General features: G+C 39.0%; 1 protein-coding gene across 3 annotated transcripts in view; it reads right to left on the bottom strand.

Moving 5' to 3' along the window:
• Nucleotides 1–4,439: 4,439 nt before the first annotated feature.
• Nucleotides 4,440–24,242, bottom strand: part of septin12 (septin 12) — an 89,284-nt gene continuing 69,481 nt past the window's right edge. For all 3 annotated transcript variants that reach the window (XM_084743910.1, XM_084743912.1, XM_084743911.1), the window contains 8 exons: nt 20,076–20,204; nt 12,972–13,053; nt 11,028–11,165; nt 9,590–9,707; nt 9,298–9,393; nt 7,884–7,980; nt 5,755–5,806; nt 4,440–5,255 (listed from right to left, as the gene is read on the bottom strand). In XM_084743910.1, coding sequence (XP_084600036.1) covers nt 5,090–5,255; nt 5,755–5,806; nt 7,884–7,980; nt 9,298–9,393; nt 9,590–9,707; nt 11,028–11,165; nt 12,972–13,053; nt 20,076–20,204 — 878 coding nt within the window. In that variant the 3' untranslated portion in view covers nt 4,440–5,089. The remainder of the gene's footprint in view (nt 5,256–5,754; nt 5,807–7,883; nt 7,981–9,297; nt 9,394–9,589; nt 9,708–11,027; nt 11,166–12,971; nt 13,054–20,075; nt 20,205–24,242) is intronic.

The following is a 24,242-nucleotide window of genomic DNA, read 5'->3' on the forward strand; positions in this document are numbered from 1 at the left end:
CAATGAGGGTGAAATTTTTTTTTGAGGATTTAACGAATGAAGTATAAAAGCTTTATATTATATTTTTTATGGTGCCACTCTATTGTGTTGTGATTGGTTGGACTGTTTATCTTACAATAAAAAAATAATTAAACACAGGAATGTAAGAAATGGTAAGACACTGTAATGTTAGTAATTAAAGTAGATTTTACAGTAGATATTACACTCTTTGGGGCCCCCTGGTGGCTTTGGGGGCCCTATGTGACTGCGCAGGGACGAAACAGCCTGGTTTCTACTACATGTTTCCAGTGTTACTCCACATTGTGCATGCTAACATATTAACACTGAGCTTTACTCTCACTCAACATAACGTGTAGCTACAGAAACGAGTTTACTCATGTTTAGTTTCTTTGTGTATCCGTGGAGAGACAGCTGACACCCTGATCATTTGAACATTTCACAAGCCATCATGTCAAGTTCTGATCCTACACTAAGTAATGCTGCCACACTTTGACATGTCCCGGGTGTAATTATTACTAATAATGATAATAATAATAATGATGATGGCTGAATTCCATGTGGCTGGTATTGCTGGGACACTTGACCAACTGCTTTTCCTACTATGAGAAGTCAAAATGTCTAATGATGCAACAAACATGAAACTTGAAACAGATAAAGCACAGGTACCTAAGTGCAGGGAGTCATTAAAATGCTCACATCCTCTTTCACTTCCAAACAAGTGATTTGGTCAAGGGATGTCCAACTGTTTTGGCACCGCGAGCTGTTTTTATATCGATAACATTATTGAAAAAGGTGTGGGTGGGCTAGCTAGTAGCAACAGACCAACATTCCACACTCACACTGGTGTTTAAAGTTGATAAATCTGAAAATGCACCTTTTTTTATGCATTTGGCCCTTTCCTGCACATTAAAGGGATAGTTCACCCAATAAAGGTCAATTCCGCCATTACTCACCCTCATGCCAATTTCAGTTTTTTAGTTTTTTAGTCCACAAAACCTTGCTCGAGTTTCACAGGAAAACAGCACTGCAGAATCTCCCAAACAATTAAAGTGAATGGTGACCAGTTTTCAACGAAAATACAACAACAACAAGACTACAAGATATAAAATGCCTGGTCACCATTCACTTCCATTGTTTGGGGCAGAGTAGTGAGTAGATAATGACTGAATCTTTTCTCTTTAAAGCAGCCATTTGTGACTTGTCATGAATTTGTCATTTAAAGAGAACTACTGCACACTACAGCAGCACTTCTACATTAACAGCTGGCTGTGGTCACAAGTACAACATCCCACATCTGGCCTGTTCAGAAACGCAACAGACATGAATACATTCAGGTCAGTGTAATAATGTTTCTCCTCCAAGCAAGCTTTCATACTGGTGAAGTCAACAGACATACGTGTTCATGACTGTGTGACCAGCTGTTCTGAAACACTGAATAAGTCACTGCCTGCAGGCGCTACCTCACATTTCTGTTGGGAAGTGATGATTGAGAGGAATTGGTTTTATAGAGTCATTGCATTGTTTTAGGGAAAATCTTGTGTAGCTTGCTTTTAAATATACAATTTTTGTAATGTGCCATTGTTTTAAATGAGCAATGAACACCCCCCTCCAAACAAAAAAAAAAAAAACAAGAAAAAAAAGTGCCCACCAGATTCCTATCTCATAGCCAGTTTACTGTGGCTGTGGGACTGCAGAGCAGCAGTTCTGAGAAAGTAAAACATAAAATCCACTAAAAACTGAAATAATAATAATAATAAAAAAGCAGCAGCAACTACAATAACTGGTTAGAACTTATGTATCAACTGTTCCATACAAAACCTGATCTGGCCGAAATCGAAATTTGACAGGATCATGATCTCGCAAAGTCAGCACAACTCAGCACATCTTCAGCAATCTGCTCCTGATTTTCATTGCCCTCTCTCTGTTTCCTCCCAGGATCACACGTCTCCTATATTTCTCCCAATTCCTAACAAACTTTCACACACTTTTTTTTTTCCTTTTCATTATCACAACCCGTTTCTGGCACTGTACAGAGTGTATAAGCCCTATACGACTCTCAAAGTCAACTGTCTCCACCTGGACAACATTGCAGCTACATCAAACCAAACGTCCTTAGAAGAATCCCTGTTTCTTCAGGAAAGTTTTGAAGAAAAAGGTGCATTTTGTAAAATATGTGGTATCAATTTCATCCTCTCAGGAGTAGGGCAAAAAATAAATGAAAGAAAGAAAACCGATGAATAATAGTTTATGACAGAGATTTATGCAAGCTTATTCTAGAGGGGGGACTGATTCTGTATTCCTTCCTGAGAATTAAAAGTTAAATTAAAAGTACATAACATTAAAATGTTGTTGCAGTGGACTTACTGTTTCCTTATTTTTATTATTTAAAATCACCAAAATGCAGGAAACAAAGTCTCTGAAACTGGTCAAGGTTGGTAAGTTGCATCTACGCCTTCTGCTCACTTCATCCACTGGGTGGAGTCCTGAGCAAGATTTTTGAAATAAATTCTCTCAGTGGTGCATTATGCACTCAGCTGATGACTTGTTTTATTACATTTGTGTCAAACGATAAATAGAATTCAGTTACCCCAAAACACTTTTTAGGTGCGGTTACTCTTTAAAAGAGGTAGAGAATGAACAAATTAAGCATTTTTCTGTTATTTTGGCACTAAAATGTGGACTGCAAGCGTTTGAAAAAGTATTACCTGTGTGTGCCAGAAACATGAAATCTAAACAGCGTCTTCAGTTTTATCGATGCAGATGTGGGCATGCAGATGTGAACAGAAAAAGAGGCTAGCAAATATTGAAACTCAGCAGGTTGAATAGTATAATACAACACGTCCTCCACAATCCTACAGTCCAATCATTTAGTTCATGTTCACTACAGTCATTTATATCTAGAGCTGCAACAATTAATCGGTTATTTGATTATTAAGCGACTAGTAAATTAATTGATTAATCATTTTGAGACTTTTTTTTTTTAAGAAAAAAATGTACAAATTTTCAGTTTAAGCTTCTCAAATGTGAATATTTTCTGGTTTCTTTAGTCCTCTGTGACAGTGAAGTGAATATTTTTGGGGGTTTGACAACAGGAGACATTTGAGGACTGTGGAAAACACTGATCAAATGTTTGTAGACCAACCAAAAAATCGATAAATCAAGAAAAATATCAACATATTAACTGATGAAAAATCGTTAGTTGCAGCCCTAGTTATATCAGCCAGGTCAGAAGTATAAAAGGCAGCCATCTGCATCAAAAAGCAACTTAAAGCGAAGCTGCACATCATCCACCTCTCCACAGCGTGTTGATTTTTTTTTACAAGGTCTGAGGATAAGAGGACTCTTAGAAACTGACTGAATCAACATGAACAGGGCAGCACTTGGCACAGCTGCAGGTTCATTCACCTGCTTTACTTTACATGCTGTTTGGCTGCTGCTTGGTGTTCACTGTTGCTTCTGTTATCAAATTAATACAAATCCTTTCCTCAAGCAAAAATATAGATATAATACATGACGGGTTTCTCCTCATTATCACGTTTAAACACATTCGACCTAAGCAAGAATGATGCACTGTACCGCCAAATGTTTGTGGACACCTGTACGAAGTCTGAGGACACCCCAACATTTCACCTGTATGAGACAGATGAACATTAATCTGCTGCAATAACCAGAGGTGGCAAAAGTACACATATTCTGTACTCAAGTAGAAGTACAGATACTTGTGTAAAAAAAAAAAGCAGAAGTACTGATTCAACTTCTTTACTCAAGTAAACGTGAAAAAGTACATGCTCTGAAAGTAATAAAAGTAAAAACTAGCAATGTTTTTGTGTTATGTCTTTTATGTTGTTTTTCACCTTTAAAATCTTTGTCTTTGTTTTTTAAGACTTTTAGGTCTTGTTATGTCTTTTACGTCATTTGTGTCTTGTTATATCTTTTACATTGTTTTCGTCTTGTTACTTACCCTTTATGTTGTTTTTTGTTTTGTTAGGTCTTTTACGTCATTTTTTGTCCTGCTACATCTTTCTTCGTCTTGTTAGGCCTTTTTGTTTTGTTACACCTTTTAATATTTTTATTCTTGATACATGTTTTATGTCATGTTACCTACTGTCAATTTGTCTTTTGCATCTTAGGACTATTAGATCTTAGTACGTTGTTTTAGTATTGTTGCTTCTTTTTACATCATTTTTTGTTACATCTTTTTCATCTTTTACATTGTTTTCCCCATGTTAGGTTTTTTACGTCTTGATACATCTATTTTCATCTTGTAAGGCCTTTTATGTTTTGCTACGTCTGTTACGTAGCTTTTCATCTTCTTACATCTTTTTTGTCTTGTTACGTCTGTCATTCATGATGAACACTGACACCTTTATCATGTGTTATTGTTCCATCAGTACAGGTTAAAATCTTGATGTTTTGAAAATGTAAGGAGTAGAAAGTACAGATATTTGCGTTAAAATATAGTAAAAGTAAAAAGCTGCCAGAAAAATAAATACTCAAGTTAAGTAGAGATACCTGAAAAATCTACACAAGTAGAGTAATTAAGTATTTGTACTTCGTTACACCTCTGGTTATAACAGTTTCCGTTGCTCCCATTTCCAAGACTGCTGTTGGGTGATAAGGCCTGGACCGTCCACATACTTTTGGCCATATAGTGTAGCATTTGTACAGCAGATCCCATTGGGAGACTTCTGTTTCTGCTTCCTCTCATTGTGCCACGCTGTTCTGCCTGCTCTCGCCTGCCCTGTTCTCTGTATGTCACCATCCTTCCAGACAATATCAATGAGCTCACATTCAAAAATATATCCATTATCTGATTCATTTCTTACGTCTTAATGTAAAAACTCAAATATAATTTGTCATTTAAAAACAATCCACTAGTTTGTCCCATAATGAAAAAAAAAGGAAAAACAATTTAAAAAAATAATTTCTCCGTCTAATTTTTTTTTTTTTTTTTTTTAACGTTGTTTTCCCATCTCTCATTCTGATTGGATGAGGAGCAGTCAGCGTTCCTCCGGCAGCTGCAGGGAGGAGGAGGAGGAGGAGGAGGAGGAGGAGGAGGAGGAGGAGGAGGAGGAAGCTGATGGGTGGATCAGAGGTGGCTCTCCGAGTCACATTTGTCAGCAGTTCCGTTCTCCAGCAGCCAGGACGACAGGCCCAGTTCACTGAAGTTCATGTTGCTCTCGTTGAGCCGCCGGACGCGGTACGTCTCATAGTGGATGTTGTGCGTCACGTCTTTCAGGTCCTGCAGGTGAGACCTGGGCAAAAATCACAGGAGGAATGCTGCATTATGTGCAGGATAATGATAAGGTGGGTGGTTCATAGGAGGGTTTGTATTATTTTTGATAACCCCACAACCAGGCTTGGGGAGTAATGGATTACATGTAACAGGATTACATAATCTGGATACCATTAGGACTTGAATCCTAATTTAAATTTGAATGTGAATATTTTCTGGTTGCTTTACTCCTCTCTGACAGTAAACTGAATATTTTTACGTTGTGGACAAAAGACATTTGAGGACGTCATCTTGAGCTTTGATCAACATTTTATGGACCAAAGCACTAATCAGTTAATTGAGAAAATAATCAACTGATTAATCAGTGACAAAAATAATTTAAAAAAACTGTATTAGGCTTAACAATTTCACCATATTCCCATAAGTAACAGAAAGCAATCAAATTACATAACTTTAATACTGTGATACTGACTACTTTTTTTTAAACAGGTAATTAGTAACGTCACGCTCAAACTCACCTGATGAGGAGATCTCTCAGGTTGGCAAACTCACAGTGTGCCACATTTTCAACTGTGGAAAGAGAAAGAGAGCTATTTTAAAAGCAGCCACCTGCATTGAAGTAAATTCAGTAAATCAGATACAGTAGAGACCTAAACGTCTGTACATCCACATGATCCAATGTGGCAGCAGTTAAAGTGGTGAATGTTATTATAACCAGTGGGAATGGTTCATTTTTACCTTTCGTGGTAAACAGTCAGTGCTCACTTATCAGTTTTATTTTGAACTTGTTGTTATTGCTCATATCTGTGTGGGTTCTCTCCGGGTACTCCGGCTTCCTCCCACAGTATTATGGGTAAATTAACAACTCTAAATTGCCTTTAGGTGTGAATGTGAGTGTGAATAGCTGTTTGTCTCTGTGTGTCAGTCCTGGCGACTTGTCCAGGGCCCCGCCTCTTCCCAAATGTGAGCTCGGATAGACTCCAGCAGCCCCGTGACCCGTCAGGATAAACGGTTATGTACGATGGATGGATGTTTCATTCTACTTACTGAGACTTCCCGTGTGATATGAAAATGACATTCACAATCTTCAAATAATAAATAATCAGTCAATAAGAAACTTTTCATATGGCTGAGCCGGTCTGACTGCGTTGTGATCTTTTTCACATTACTACAGACGCTGTGATCATAAAATAATGATTCGGTCAGCTGACTGTCTGTCCCACTCCTTACGACACGTTGGCAGTGATGCACTTATGGTGTTGACTGAAGAGGATGATGAAGAAGAGATTTTGCAAATTTGATGTTGTTCAGGTTGTATGGTTTCTACTAAAACAACCACGAACCTCAAACCTTAGGACCTTCTAGGCCTTCAGAGAAGGCCAAACATTTAAGTCTTTTAAATGTTACATTTAGATAAATTATTTCAAATTTATTTCATTTAATAATAAGGCTATTCTCTTCTCTCCTCTAATTTTAACCTAATTTTTGATCAACTTTGCTTCAGCAATGAAAGGGTTACTGTACTGAAAACAGCAAATTATAGATACCCAATCAGATTTTTTGTTGTTGTCTCCAGGCAGAGAAAAGTTAGAGCTGGCTCACTTACTAGTTAGGACTTCATAATGGGGACAGAAGGCCATGGCCTGTGGTAATCATCTGAAGACACATCACTGACATTACATCTTACATAGTCTTAAAATATTTAGAAATTCAACTAAATCTGCCATCTGCCTTTATGATAATAATTGAGCCACATAACATATTATAGTTATCCAATCAGATTTTTTGTTGTTGTCTCTAGACAGAGAAAGGTTAGAGCTGGCTCACACATTGGTTAGGACTTCAGAAGGCCACAGCCTGTGTGTTTCTTTAGAAAGTGACAGATGATTCATATTTTGATTTACAGTGGGTGGGGCCAGAAATCATTCCCTTAGGCCTTCTTGAAGGCTTTTTCAAGGCAGGCTTTAGTGTAGCAGCAAATCCTCAAAGAGGATATTTTTATTTTGGAGACTGAAATTGTGCTCATCTCTGAGACTGTCAGAAAACAATTTTCAAACACATGAATCTTCTTCATTGAAGCTACTTCCAATAGTGCAGCACAGAGGTATGCTGGTAGATATTACTAGAATATTACTAGAGATATATGCTACATGTAACTGTGCTTATTAAGTTTCCTACACTCAAAAACTCTCAGAATTTTGTGATATTTTCTAATGGAGGCTTGCAGTTACTAGTTCAGTGGTGAAATCAGGTGAAACTGCGTTTTCATGCCACTTCCTGTTTGGAAACACCTGCCACTGAAGCAGAAAATGACATGATGGCAGATAAACATAACTGCTGTAGGTACAGATGTTACAGCTGCTGCTGACACAAGGACGACTTTCGTCTCTGTGGCCACGGAGTGAGACGTGAGGGTGTAAGAAACAGTGTGATACATGAAGATGTGTACTCCAGAGTCACAGAGTGAACCCTCTGGTGTAAAAAGAGTAGCTTCAGGTTACACCGGAGCAGCTGCTGTAGTCGTCTAAGCCTTCGCTGCACCTACTCATCTGCTTTGCCAAAAGTGAGATCACAACCTGCACATGGTGGGAACTGTGATAAGTCAATGGTGATACCAGGTGTGAATGAGGTCAAGCTCAAACCTTACCTTCAATGATCCCCCACTTTGTTTTACGGCCCAGCACCTTGTTTCCATTCACCTGGTGCTCCTTGTCTGTTCCCACCACAGCGAAGGGAATGTTTTCCTGGACACACAAAATGACCAAGTCTCACTTAAAGTCTCACATAATTTAGTCTTTATAACATAATCTGACCTACAGTATCAACAAACTGAGCATATGATTGTAAACATGATTAGCTCACATCAACTCACCATAATTTTCTGACTACGGCAGTGACATTCATTTGCGCTGTAAATGCCAGTTTACTCAACTTAAAAGTTTTAAACCAGTTTTAAAACTAGATTTAGACACAGGTTTCCTCTATAAGACAGGGCCACAAGACCACAGTGAGTCCCTCCAGGATTTTGCGGGCTGTTTTTTGGATTGTTGTGGCCTAAAATACCTGATTTCATGGTTGCTCTTCTAATAAAATTGCAATGCATGTTGCAATGTTTTTAAGCAGTTTTTGCAATGAAATTGCGGGAGAAAGTGAAAACTGCAAAACAAAGTTGTGGTTTTTCTTTTTTGCATAATTTATTCAAATCAAAGAAAACTTTTTCCAGGGAGATCAAATCTGCACTCTGTCCAACAAAACCTATATTATTACAAAATATGCTTTTTTGGTAGAAGAAGAAGAAGTGCACCTGGGGGGTAGCAGAATCTGTTTGGGGCTCAAACTCAGTTAAATAGTACAAAATAATAAAATATGAAAGTGAACAGGGCAGTGATAAATGCCAATAACACTGACCCATGATAAAATAAAAAATGTAAATGCAAAAAAAAGATGAATAATGAAGCGAAACATTGAGAGACATGAGACATACAATATATATATTATGTTTGCGCTCAGGACTATGACCAGTTGAACACGAGGAAGTGATTGCTCAAATTTGCAGAAAACTTGCTAAGTTTGGACAAAATTGTAAGGTCGTGCAGATTTCACAGGGATTGGTTGAATTAGTGAGAATGGTTACGATTGCAACATTGCAACTTCCTGGAGGGACTGAATGGTGTAATTTAATGTAATAACCACTATTACTGTAAACAAACCAAATGTAACCCCTACTTCTGAAAAAGTTGGGACATTGTGAAAACATAAATAAAAACAGAATGCAATAATTTTCAAATCCTTTTCAACCCATATACAATTAAATACAGTGCAAAGGCAAAGATATTTAATGTTCAATCTAATGAACTTTAACTGTAACTTTTTTCTAAATATACACACATTTTTTAAAGTGAAATTCTTTCTCATTCTTGCTTGAGACAGAAATAGATAGAGAGATAGAAGAGATAGAAAATAGGGAAGATCAGGAGGCATGGCAAGTATGCGACCCAACATTTTTGGAATTGGGGTTGTACAATGCACATTAAAAAACAGAATTCTTTCCATGACGTTACCCTGATCCTGTTGTTGAGGATGCGCTCCTCTGGATCTTCATCGAGATCTTTCTGGGGGTAAACACGAATCCCATTGGCTGCCAAGTCTTGCCTTATCTGTCAAATGGGTGGAACACAGATCAGACAGTTCAGGTTAACTGGCCTGTGCTGTATGTTAAGGCAAGAAACATGAGGGCCCAGGACAGGCATGATGTCAGGTTTTAGAGTGAAGATTTTCTCATCATGTGGAGGAAAAGAAGGTGGTGTAAAGAAAAAAAACTTAAGTTGTGAGTATGGATGTGTGTTCACTCACCCTCTCTTTGAACTCCTGTCTTTCCTCGATGGTGAGTGTGTCGGCTTTGGCAATGACGGGTACGATGCTCACTATCTTCCCCAACCTCTTCATGAATTCAATATCGATGGGGCGTAACCTGAAAAAAAAAGATCTCTGGTCAGGACAACAGTGAAGGTCTATGGCACAGGTATATAAACACAGTTTGTTCTTGCCACACTACATCATTTTAGCCCTGATTTCCCCACTTGCTGACAGTTTTTGGATATCTCTGACCAACCCCCCCTGGGAGCGCAGATTGCTGTGTCAAGCAGGTTTAATATCTGGTATTGTTGGGGAAAACTAAAGGAGACACGCAACAGCAACAGCCAGTGAGAGCACAGCATACAGACTGAGAGCTGCAGACACCAGCAGAGACATGGAGGGTATGGTAGCCAGAAAGGCAGCCAAAAAAGCCCAAATATAGATATACTACAACCTTCATCTATAATCAAGAATCTAAATGATCAAAGAAGAAAAAACCTTTGTACACTTGTAGGTTGCCAGGTGTGTAGGAAAAGACAGTGGGTCAACTATAAAATGCAATAAGAGTTTTGCACTTACTTGTACAGGGGACAGTGTGCAAGACTCATATTTTGTCTTAGTTAAACATTTTTACTACATATATACATATAATTCCATATTTCACAGTTTTGATGTCTTCAGTATTAATCTACATTGTAGAAAAATAATAAAAATAAAGAAATAACATTGTATGAGAAGATGTGTCAAAACTTTTGATTGGTAACCATTTGTAGCATTGATATCTGATATTGAGGTTCTTGATGATTTTGAGCATTGATACCTGGGTTTTCAACTTTTTTAATGTTGATATCTGGATTCTTGATGGTTTTTAGTGTTTAGCACATATATCTGGGTTGTTGACCTTTTTTTTAGCACTTATATCTGAGTTCTTAACTATTTTAGCACTGATATTTGTGTTTTTAACAATTTTAAGCTCTGATGTCTGGGTTCTTCATCATTTTTAAGAACTAGTATGTGTTTTTGTTATTTCAGTTTCCCCTGTATGCAACTAGAAGTGGTGGTACATCACTGCTAAAACAACAAATGTTATATTATTTTGCGCTACAGACATTTCATATCACGATTAATTAACACACTTGCAAGTAAAGCTTATAAACCTAGAGGAAAAGGGCTTCATCTTTTCGTTACTTTGTGCTAATGACACATCTCAACAGTAACAGTAAGCACTCAATATTAATAATCTCTTTATAGTGTGTTTTCATGTCAAGTAAGTGATCCTCTGTCTCTGATCAGTCCTGTAGTGTGCAAAGCACCACAACTTCAAGACTCACAACTACGAGGCAGAGAGTTGCGTAGTGTGATCGACACAGTGATCTGACAACTTTGAAAGTCACGTAGTGTGACCAATTTGTTTGTTTGGTGAGTGAGGACTGACCTGTGTCCAGTGGCAGGGAGGAAGTAGATGCAGCAGTGGACTCTGCTGTCTGGTATTCTCCTCTTGCGGTTGACATGCAGCTCCTCTCTCAGGTATTTCTCATACTGCTCGTTGACGTACTTCACTATGGGCTCCCAGCTGGAGAGAGGAGCAACAGAAGAGGAGAAAATTCTGCTCAGGTAAGGTCGTATTTTATTACTTTCAACAAATCCTATGACAAGACTAAAGCGGACAATGTTTTAATATGTATATTTATAATTTCTGACTTCTCTACCCTGTCTGTTAACACAAGCTTGTGAGTTCCTACTTAAGACATCAACCGTAAGAAATATTTTACATCTGTAAGTGAAGTATAATACGTCTCCTTTAAGATGAATTTTCTTTTTTGCCTGTGAAGACAGATGAAAACGGTTTTGGCAGGTTTTTCTTCTGGAGGGATCATTTTCTATGTGTTTTTGTTGTAGTACTCATTACAACAAGTTGTTATGAGTAAAGGCATTCATGTTTTCCTCCAGGTGAGTCTTAATAGTGATGCGCTTCAAACTCTTGTGGCCAACATGAGTATTACAACAACAAACAACAAAATGATCCTTACATAATACAATATATGTATTCATATTCACATTTTGCACAGTATCCCTGATAGACTTTGACGTTTATGCTGCTTCATTTCTTACAATGCTGCTACTTTTTCACAGTCTCTGATACCGGTTATTGTATATTGGACATTTTATTCACCTATCAGGCATAACATTATGACCACCTGACTAATATTGTGTTGGTTCCCCTTTTGCTGCCTAAATAGCCCTGCCCCGTCAAGGCATGGACTCCACTAGACCCCTGAAGGTGTGCTGTGGTATCTGGCATCAAGATATTAGCAATAGATCCTTTAAGTCCTTTGAGTTGCAAGTGGGTCCTCCATGGATTGAACTTCTTTGTCAAGTACATCCCACAGATGCTCAATTGGATTGAGATCTGGGGAATATGGAGGCCAAATCAACACCTCAAACTCATTGTTGTGCTGTACACAGTCTGCAACAATGTTTAGGTAGGTGGTACATGTCAAAGTAACATCCACATGGATGGCAGGACCAAAGGTTTCCCAGCAGAACATTGACCAAAGCATCACAGGCCGGCTTGCCTTCTTCCCATAGTGCATCCTGGTGCCATGTGTTCCCCAGGTAAGCGACGCACACGCACCCAGCCATCCATGAGATGTAAAAGAAAACGTGATTCATCAGACCAGGCCACCTTCTTCCATTGCTCCGTGGTCCAGTTCTGATGCTCACGTGCTCATTGTTGGTGCTTTCAGTGGTGCACAGGGGTCAGCATGGACACCCTGACTGGTCTGCAGCTATGCAGCCCCATACACAACAAACTGTGATGGACTGTGTATTCTGACACCTTTCTATCAGAACCAGCATTAACATCTTCAGCAGTTTGAGCAACAGTAGCTCGTCTGTTGGATTGGACGACACAGGCCAGCCTTCACTCCCCACGTGCATCAATGATCCTTGACCACCCATGACCCTGTCACTGGTTCTCCACTGTTCTTTCCTTGGACCACTTTTGATAGATACTGACCACTGCAGACCAGGAACACCCCACAAGAGCTGCAGTTTTGGAGATGCTCTGATCCAGTCATCTAGCCATCACCATTTGTCCCTTATCAAACTCACTCAAATCCTTACACTTGTCCATTTTTCCTGCTTCTAACAAATCAACTTTGAGGACAAAATGTTCACTTGCTGCCTTATATATCCCACCCACTAACAGGCACCATGATGAAGAGATAATCAGTGTTATTCACTTCACCTGTCAATGGTCATAATGTTATGCTTGATTGGTGTATAACATATATTTCGATATTGTATATTGAAATTATACATGTACATGTGTTCCTTGGTTACTTATTTATGTTCTTTCTCTTTCTCTGTCACTCACCAGTTCTCATTGTTGATCTGGTCTCCAAACCCTGGAGTGTCGATCACTGTCAGCTTCATTTTCACCCCCTTCTCCTCGATCACTAGACAGAGAAGGACAGAGGGGCAGGGGGGTTACATGAGTGGTAGTTACAGAGGTCTCAATCATGGCTGACTGGTTCACAGTTACCAGACAATCCAGAGTGTCACATATGCTGCCAATTGTTTCTGTCGAGTCTGAATGAAAATAATGATACTAATGTTAAAAATATTGTTTTAAAAGTAAGTCTGGTTAGTTTTAGCCTGACATGCCAGATGGTTTGTTGCACAGAAACAATTGGGAAGTTGTCCATAGGAACTGTTTGGAAAACTTTCAAAAAAACACTTTAAAGGTGATTGGATGAACCATCTGTCTATCATGTCTAAAAGAGGTTAACTTCAACCAATCAGATCATTCCATAGACGCTTCTTGCTGGCTGTCATCACACCTAAAACCATGAACCTAGTTGCCAGTAGTCCCCCTAGGACGTTGATTGGCTGCACCACCTTTGGTGTGGACACAAATGCATAACTTGAAGCCTGGCGAGATGGAGTCTTGCTTGATCTTGCAAATCCAACCACAGGGTAAGCAAAACGGTCTTTTTCATTTAATGATGTGATACGGGCCTTTTCCACCAGCGCTTCTGGCGGTGCTGTGCTGAGCCAAACCATACTGCACTACACAAACAATTTCCATGATTACCATTATTACCAAGCCACACCTGAGATGGACCTACCCAGGAGTGGGGCCAAAGCGAGCCCGACCCCCCTCCAAGCTGGCTGCGGTGATGTCTTGCCAGCCACGGCCAACATTTCTCCCTCTCGAACAAGCAAGTGTCATGATACTCAAGTCATGTGTGTGCAGGGGTGCGGAGAGAAGGACGTTTCTTAAAGTCTCTTTATGTTCAGTTCTCAGTACTTTTGTAGCTTCTAACAGAACTAAAACAGAAAACAGAATCTTTTCTCCTACGCTGTTTGTACTTTCAGGTATCTGCATTATTTTACCATTTCATATTCACTTTCAGCTGTGTCGGAATCGAAATCGAAAACATATATGAATGGTTCATCCATAGCTTTACAGCCGCTCAACTCGAGTCTCCTTGAGCTAGTCTTGTCAAGTAAAAGACACACCTTAAAGCGAGTAGCCTTGTGGTAGGGAAATTCAAACCTCTGCCACACTGGGGTGATGGGCTGAGTCAAACCGAGTTGAGCTAGCTCTGTGTTTGACAAAGGGCCACTAATTTCTACAGCAAAAACAAAACAGTTCAGTCAGTTTGTTGAGGCATATACAGTGGAACCACACTGTCATGGCTTCCAATCCAGGATCCCTTTGTGTGTCTGTGGTTGGGATTGAAGTTTAGCATTAGTGTTGGCTTTAAGGTTAAGGCTGGCTGGGAGTTAAGCCATGACTGTAGGGATCATGGCATAACAACAGTTTTAGGCTCAGTTTGGAGGAAGGATGAGGGTTAGGATCGGCCATGGGAATGTTAAATCCTCATGAGCACAGCAGGTAAGTATAGAGTGTTTACTTGTGTCATAATGAGATCACAGTGAGGCCTTCACTGAGTCAGTGTAATACACTCACGTGTGTGGAGATGTGAATGTTTGAGAAAAGCCGAGCAGCAGAGTAAAGACTATCATTTGTGTTCAGTGTCAGTGTTGAGTCAGAGGACAGGAATCTCCTCTGAGCGGAAGCATGAGAGCAAACATCTGGAACCTGATCATTAAGATTTTCACTAACCTGCAATAAGGTAACGCTGTACGGCTGCCTGGATCAGTCAGTACAGTGATGATATAACTCATGGACTGTACATGTTATCATAATCACACACACATATGCAGTTGTCTAGTACGCAAAAGCAAGCAGTGAGTTACACAATGAGTCATTGTAAAGGCTCATTTATGCTCCCTTTATGTACGAAAATAGATACATGTCTATTTTCGTTTTAAACAACATAATCCACACATCCTTTACATTGGCATGGATGGTAAGCAATACATCCACTAGAGGGCGCCACTCAGAGTCAAGCCCCGATTAGGGGTCAAAAGTTGCCCCAAGAGGAGGAAGAAGTAAAGTCAAAAGTTTCTGACAACAGCAAACAGAGGTAGTGTAATGATGAACCTCTTGAGACACAGGCAAAAGCAGAGACAGCGTTGCAGACAGAGGTGGTCTGGACAAACAGACCAGGAGCCACACAATAACATGGCCTTGTACATAAAATCAGGGTTGGGTAGTTACAGATTACATGCAATTGGGATTACATATAAAATAAGTAAATATAATCAAGCCAGTGTAATTAGATTATAGTTTCATCATTCAATGATTACATTTTTAAAATCTGCTTATCTTTAAAAAATGGCAATTTTTAAATTATGACACTTCTTTTATGGTAAAATGCATTTATTTGTACTGAAACTGTTTTGAGATGTTAAAAAAGAAAAACAAATATTTGATATATATTCGATGTTTGAAGTAATCCAGAGGTAATCCAAAAGTTTTTAAATCTGGTAAAAAAAAAAATTGTAATCCAATAGATTACTTAAGTAATTAAAAAGTTAAGTAATGACAACATTTTAAAGTTATCTCACCCAAACCTGCATAAAATTGACCAATGAATAGTAAAATCTCTTATCTGTCCACTCCCTTCATTTCCACTGGGACTAACCATCTTTAAACAGAACATCTTTGTGTTCTTTTAAATGTTTGGGGCTTTTGAAAGACTTAAGTTACTGTTCTCACTCAGTGTATTTGTGGAACTTACACATTCTATTTGACACTTAAGTTACACTCGGCACGCAATACAGGGCAGGAACACGAGTGAGAGGTGGCATCTCCTTCTCCCACACACACACAAAAAAAAAACCTCTCACACACACACACACACACATTTTTACTAGGTTTCTAATGTGCTTTACAGTTGCTGGAGGGTCACAGTTGTGCAACTGCTTTTCACTTCCCAAACTGGACTGGATTTACAGGCAGTGAGGCCTCACAGCACACTGAGTCTTTGGGAAATGTTGAAGACATGTCTACCTCCAGATTTGTAACTTCTGGGCAGTTTCCACCATAAGGACTTTTACAGAGACAAGAGCTGGTAGCCAGAGGCCATGAGACTGTAAACGCCTCTCTGCAGCAGTGCTGCTAAATGTAAAGACTATAAGTAAAGGTCTGAGTGACAGGAACAACGGAAACACATACCAGTCTTTGCTAGTAACAAGAATAAGCGTACACTGTACAAAATAAATGAAGTCAATAAAGTGTAATGCCAGCTCTCATTTGGTGTTACACTTTTAAAAATAAATACAGATCTGTGGTCAGTTACATTTTGACACTGTCACTTCCATATCTAGTCATTACACCAGCTTGAGTTCATGAACCTAAACCCTGAACAGAATTAATAGAACTGAGGTTGATCTGTCCATCGACAAAACAAGACATTTGAGGATGTCATCTTGCAATCTGACACACCAAATGGTTTGCTACACAGAACCATCTGGGAAGTCGTCTTCAGAAACCGTTTGGAAAAGGGCACGCAGTTTCAAAAAACATTTAACAGGTGATTGGATGAACGCTCTGTCTATCACGTCTACCACAGGCTAACTTCAACCAATCAGATCAGACTTTTGCCTAAGCCACTCTTTCAATGAAGAAATATTCTTCAGCTCTGATATAACTGATATAACTGATGCTATCACAGTATCTACGGTAACCTCTTCAGGAGCCGCCATTGTTTGTTCAAGACGAGTCACTTCCATGGACGCTTCTCATTGCTGTCACACCTAAAACCACACCCATAGCTGCCAGCAGTCCCTCCTGGGATGCTGATTGGCTGCACCACTTTTGGTGCAAACAAATGGTAAACTTGAAGCTTGGCAAGATGGATTCTCACATGATCTAATGACACAGTCATAGACACTTTTGATTTTGATATTGTGAAAATTCAAAACCCCCTGCAACTGGAACTTTCTCTTGTTGAAAGGTTTTTTTTAAAAGTAGCAATCTCATATTAACTGAAGTCTTGCACTATGCTGTTTAGTTCTAGGTCTACTTGTAATGTATCTCGTAATTCATCTGTCTCCACTTAACAAAATTAATAAATTTAAATATCTGGGACTTTGGATGACTCAGATTTTTCTTTAGAAATAAAACAAATGGCAATCATAGAATACTATATCCATCAATGAAGTGCTTTACACTCCAAGTATTTGTTTTTATTTCCTATTATTGATTATGCCAATGTTATATACCAGAACACCTCTGAAACACATCTTCATTCTCTAAATGTAGTTTATAATAATATTTGTCCTTACTGTACACATTATTGTTTTATGTATGACCCACTTAACCGGCTCCCTCTTTACTCTAGGAGAAGTTTTCATTGGCTGCATTTTGTCTTCAGTTCCATTCAGATCATCATATTCACTGAGACACACTCAACAATCTTCTTTTACTGTCCCTATAGCTTATAAATCGACAGAGGACCTTTTAAGTTAAAAGCACCATCTGACCATCTCTCTCAATTTCCTCCTTATCTTAAATGCACTTGTCGTTGTTGTTTTTTAGTTTATGTATTCTGACATAATGTTCTCTGGGCTGTTTATTTACTTTATTACTCGTTCTTTTTTATTCAGATGACACTTGTAACAGGTGTAGTAGCTGTGGTTTGGGATATTGGGAGAGCCTTTACTTATATGTCGTGGAAAACTTAACTTATCATTTTTATTACTTAAGTATTACTTGTTTTTTGTTAAATGTTTGTTGATGCCCGTGTTTGTGCCTGAGGACACCCTTGAAAACAAGATGGTGCATCTCCAGTTTATCCTGTTATTAAAATTCTGAAATGGAAAAAAAATCTATAAAAAGGTACCTTGTAAGGTAAGCCATATTGGGAATTAAATTATAATTTACAATGAAAATAATCATTAGTTGCAGCCCTAATTGTCACTTGTACACAGGAAATCTCTAATCTTTCCTGCGCTCATCTTCTCCCCAGAGAAGGATTTTATTTGATTGACATCATGACCTTTCCTCCAGCTCTGGTAAACCACTAAGAATAATACGCTGCTGGTTGTGTTTATTTCCCTGCCATGGGATACAATGAATATTCCCATTGGTTATGCAGTCGACATGGAGACGGGGGAGGTCTGACAGCTCAAAGAAGGACGTTCAACAGAGAGCGTGCTGGTGAATGTAAGTGCAGGTATGCAGGTAAACATTATAGACTTCATCATCATGTCACTGTATTAGTTTGTGCGTATACTCAGGCATGTTAGCCCATTACAAAAAGTTTAATAAAGATGTCACAAATATATCATGCTGTCACTCTGGCTAATCCTTTGCAGGCCAGAGAGCACATGGAGGATGTCATGTTGTGTCTGAATCATGACCATATTTAGGCTTTTTGCTGTGATGTGCTCTTCAACAGCATACTCTAATGGTTACATTTATACCAGGCTGGAGTTTTCTTGAGCGGTTTCTTTTTCTTTTTTTTTCTTTTTTATGCTTTTCCATGTTTCAGAGTGTGCAAACTGTAAATGTGACAAGTACTAGAAGATCCATGTGAGAGTGCAGGAGGAGATGTTTATGGGGGATGTCATGGTCTGCAGCTTCACATTCTTGGAGTGACACATGAAAAAGAGCATTCCTCGAACAAAGACAGGCAGACTGTGTGTGTAACTTCAGAAGATAAATGACATATCATGTCTTTGCCTTGAGGTTTTCTTTTAAAGCAACACATACACATACTACCTGTCTGTTTTTCACCCCAAGCCCTTCATACTTTCATTTGTGATGTTCTTTCCTCACGAGGCAGCTGGATTCGCAAGATCATGCAAGAATCTACCTTGTCAGGCTTCAAGTTACCCGTTTGTGTCCACACCAAAAGTGGTGCAGCCAATCAGCATCCTAGGAGGAACGACTGGCAGCTACGGCCATGATTCTAGGTGTGAGAAGAGTCCTTGAAAATGACTCGTCTTGAACAAACAATGGCGGCTCCTGAAGAGGTTAGCGTAGATACTGTGATAGCATCAATTATATCAGAACTGGAGAGTATTTCTTCATTGAAAGAGCAAAGAACAACACTGGAGGCTTTTATTGGTGGAAAAGATGTCTTTGCTCTTCTCCCGACCAGCAAGAGTTTGATCTGTTGGTTGAAGTTAGCCCATGTTAGATGTGCTATACAGATGGCTAACCCAATCGCCCGCAAAGTGTTTTTTGAAAGTGCCCGCCCTTTTCCAAACAGTTTCTACCGACAACTTCACAGCTGGTTCTGTGTAACAAACCATCTGGCGTGTCAGGTCACAGCTGGGAACCACCAGGACCTGACATGATCTGCTCCTACTGGCTAAAGAAGGGTTAGGGTTAGTGAGTGACCTCATGAGAGATCCCCACATGGGTATAACGCTGTCAAACTACTAGCCAACAACATGCCTCTCCACAACACTGTCTATGATCAATTCTTATTATTTCCCACCTGTATTAATCTTGTTTCTGTATTAATCAACCTAGACTTTGACTTAACACCTGACTAAGTGTAAGATTTGCAAGAAGAAAGCTTAAGTCTTGATGGTGCAACCCTCTTAACTATTAGGTTGGACTAGGCTGCCAAGTTAAGACCAACTTAGCTTAAGACCAGTTGTAAATCTTGTTGGTGCAAGACTTGTCTACATGTGTACTATAAAGGGACTACCACTCTAATATCACTGTACAACCCTGTTTTGTATAATGACCATAAATGTCTTTGAATCCTTATATATCACCACACAACTATGCAACACTGTACAAATAAACAAAATGTTTTTAGGAGGCAGTCTGAGCTGGGATTCAAGAGCTGAGAGGAACAGTGATATGAAAGTAGGATGTGAGCGCTGTCTCCTGTTACATTAGATCACCAGTCAGAAGCTATGGCCTGACCTGTCATCAGCTGTAACAGAAAGAGGAAGAAAGAAACACATGGCTTGGACAAACTAGGCTTTAGCTTTTTTCCATACACTGTGTGGTGTGTCTTGGCGAGGTCACTCACACATTCCCTGTGTGTGTGTGTGTGTGTGTATTTATGTGTTTCTGTATTTGTGTGTGTATACTTACCATGGCTGACTGTATGCAGTTTGACTGTTTTGGAGATCTTCTCTTCATAGTTGGGCGTACAGGACTTCCGGCTGACTTTGGACTTGAACAGAGTGTTGACCAGCGTGGACTTCCCCAGACCACTCTGACCTGCAGACACACAAAACCAGAGCTTTGAACCAGTCTCTGAGGTGTGCTTCTGCACAAGCTACCTGCTCCATCAAACTATAGTGTCAGTGTTGAAAAAGAAGCTGAGAGACTCAACAACTCCCAAAACTCTCCTTGATTTGTTAAACACACAGATGGAAATTTCTGTGGAAACTAATAAAAGACTTTCATTTCACGGTTGACAATAAGTAGTCTGTTTTGTTCTGTGTAGACACTTTGTCTAGTGGGAGAAATAGTTTCCCACAAATCCAAATGGGTTTTTTGTACTGACTTTTTTTAAGGACCCTAATAGTGCCTAGTCGAGAATTTCTTATGAAAAGATCAAGTAATGTCCCATGGGGTTGAAATGGTGTCCATCTGAATTTGTCCACGGGAATGGCAAAAAACACAGATTTTCATAACTCTTGAACCAAAGACAGCATACAAATTAACTCACTTTTTCAGATATTATATAATATATATTTACAATACAATATATACAATATATAATATATGAGGAATCAAATGGAAATATATTTATTTTGTTCACTCATAACAATGGAACTTTCGCTACTTTGTTTCACAATAGTTTTCTGCATTAGTTAAATGAAACTACGAATTCTTTTATAGTATTCGCAAAGTTATTATAAATGTTATGATAAATATATGGAATTAATCTCTTAAAACATGACATGAATTAGCAAGACTGAATTACAATTAATGATAAAACAAGTAACTTCCTGTTTATAGTCAAACAGCAGGGGATGTGTGTATCACCTTTGAGTGTGTGTATGTGTGTGTGTGTGTGTGTGTGTGTGTGTGTGTGTGGCAGGAAAGAGTAGACAGCCCCAACTGTCAAACACACTTCCTCCTCACACAATCATACTTCCTCTTCAAGCAGAAAGGCAAAGCAAAATATATGATCTCAATGAGGAAGAGAGCGACACACACACACACACACACACACACACACACACACACACACACACAAACAGAGTAGGTTTTAAAACATAATTTTATTCAGATGTCAGGTAACAATTTATTTGAAAAAATGTGCCAAAGGCCGACACGACACCTCTATAACCATGACATGACCCTTGTCACAATTCTTTATGACTGTATATGACTGTTGTCATTAGGTGTCACTCAGTCAATTATGTCATTTTTATATAAAGTTGACATTGTTTGAGATGTCTTTGTTTCTTTATGTTTCATCATTGCACTGCTATAGCCTGTTTAAGACAGGTTATGTTGCCTTGACTGTGTTAGACCAATCAGACAATGTCAACTCTGCATTACAAATTACATAATCGACCTACTTGACAACAGTCATAAACATTCATCAAGCCTTCTTCATACTCATCGGGTGTCATGTCAGTCTTATGCACACTCCTTCGCATAAAGTGTTTCCAGGCTCTACTGTTGAGTTTCTTCCTCTGTTACAAAGTCTGACCTATGACGGCCCGTCGACCTGGTGGCCATCATGCGAGCCTCGTCATTGGTCAAACTGTGGGCTCATCACAGCACAGAGCTGTGCTCAGTGGCTCAGAAGAAGCTGACCTCAGCGCTACGATTGTCCGAGGCACAGCGGGGTGGACGCTTTGAGTCAGTGAAAGCACATTTTAGCAGGAGAATGTTGGCACTGCACTGTAGCTCTACACTGACTTATTTAAAGAGACAGGTTGCCCCAAAATAAAAACTACACATCTTTCCTCTTTCCTGCAGTGCTATTTATCATAGATAGTTTTAGTGTGAGTTGTAGAGTTTTGTAGATACTGGCTGTAGAGACATCTGTCCTCTGTCCAATATAATGGCATGGCACTTAATTTTACATACACTGAAATATGTTGAAAAACTCAACATGAGCCAGTTACTCAAAATAATCCATGCACCTTGTTGTGAGCAGTTTCATGTAGGGCTTAAAGTGATAGTTCACCCAAAAATGAAATTTCACTCAATATCTCCTCACCCCTGTGTTGATGTGAGGATGGGTGAAGATCTCCAGTTCACAAAACACTTCTGGAGCTTCAGCAGAAAACAGCGTTGCAACTAAATCCAGTACAATTGAAGTCAATGGTGACCAGTTTTAAAATGTAAAAAAAGAACACAAGAAAAAACCCACAAAATGTCTCCATACTGCTCGTGTGGTGTAATCTAAGTGTCTGAAAGCTGTGACATTAAAATTTGACCCAAAAAGACACCATTTACACCATGTTTTTAGCTTGTCAGATCTGATCCTCATACACATGCCTGAAGCGGATACACAGAGTCTTGCTAAAGTAGTGCGACTGCAGCAAAGAAATGATGTTCCTCTTCTATGTTGACATCCTCTGACATTTTCGTCTTTGTTGAAAGTTTGCAAAGTCAACTGTGTGCATAACAAGTCACTATTTCTGAGCAGATCTTTCTCTGTTGTCTGAGTTGCTTCCAGGTAGCATATAAACAAAGATGTGAAGGTATCATGAGATCTTGTATATCTCGTGTCGCGCCGCTTGAGTGAGAGCCTGTGGATTACACCACACGAGCAGTATGGAGACATTTTGTGTTCTTTTTTGTGTTCTTTTTTTACATTTTAAAACTGGTCACCATTTACTTCAATTGTATTGGATTTGGCTGCAACGCTGTTTTCTGCTGAAGCTCCAGAAGTGCTGGAGATCTTCACCCATCCTCACATCAGCACAGGGGTGAGGAGATATTGAGTGAAATTTCATTGCTGGGTGAACTATCACTTTAATGATTTTGAAAAATATGTAATTGCAATTATTTTGACTTGATGAAATTTGCAATTTTAGAGGGACTGATAATTTTAACATCATTATTCTCATTTTTATAGTACTTTAACCCATATTTTTGCCTGTAACAAATATTGCACCTTCTGCACTTGGAAAACTACAGTGAGCCAAACTGTGATTTCAATAAAACTGGATGTGAATATTCCAAGTTTATCTGCAGCCTTTCAATATACATTGGAATATTCCACATCATTCAAACATTATTATATTCTAAAGGCAGCAATTCAGTGTAGCATCAGCCTTTCAACAGTCCTTCAAATGTTCAACATCTTTCTGAGATTCTTGCTATTATTGAACAGCAATTCAGTATAGCGTTAGCCTGTCAAGAATCCTTCAACAAGATTCCACATCTGTCAAACAAAATAGTATTTAACCTATGAAGCCAGCAATTCAGTTTAGTGTCAGCCTGTCAACACAAACACTAAAACATTCTACATCATTCAAACATTATTATTACCTTTCAACAAACCTTAAAATATTCAACATCTTTCTGAGGTTCATGTTATTATTGAACAGCAGTTCAGACTAGTCTCAGCCTTTCAGCAAACCTTCATACACTCCCCATCATTCACACATCGTTATATTAAAAAGGATGCAGTTTACTTTGGCGTGGGCCTTTCAACAAACATTAAAATATTCCAAATCATTCAATCTTTACTTTATTGAAGGCAGCACTGCAGTTTAGCATCAGCATTCACACTTGCCAATCCTAGTTTCATGTAGGAACTGTTTTCTTTCTACCACAGAACAAAATGCTGTGTGTAACAAGTCCAACCTCAACATGACTGCAGTGATGTCATTCAGGGTCAAGGCCATGATCTATGTGACCTCTTGACCTGTGATTGGGATCTGGCATGAATTTTGTGTTTATAAGTTTTCAATACCATGCAGAAAAACAACATCTTTGAGGAATGGTGAATTTAGCAGAAGAAAGACTTTCTGGTTGGGAACAGAGTGTCTCCTGAACAGCTGCACTTCAGTCTGACAGATGAGTTGCTGATCTGTACCATGAATGTCATTTTCACCATTGCAAACAGACGAAATACAGCAGAAAAGGTTTTCTACTCTGTTTATTAGCAGCACCTCCCAACCAACTGCTAGTCTGCAAATATAATTAGCAAAACTTCATAACTGTTGCTAACTCTGTCCTTCTGAGTTTCCAAGACTACATAAATGTAGAATACATATGACAGCCCTGTATCCTTTTCTTTAGCTCCATTTCCATACATGTGCTGGCTTGGCTTGACTC

This window comes from Lutjanus erythropterus, chromosome 19, assembly GCF_056507025.1.
Source record: "Lutjanus erythropterus isolate fLutEry1 chromosome 19, fLutEry1.hap2, whole genome shotgun sequence".
Taxonomy (NCBI): domain Eukaryota; kingdom Metazoa; phylum Chordata; class Actinopteri; order Lutjaniformes; family Lutjanidae; genus Lutjanus; species Lutjanus erythropterus.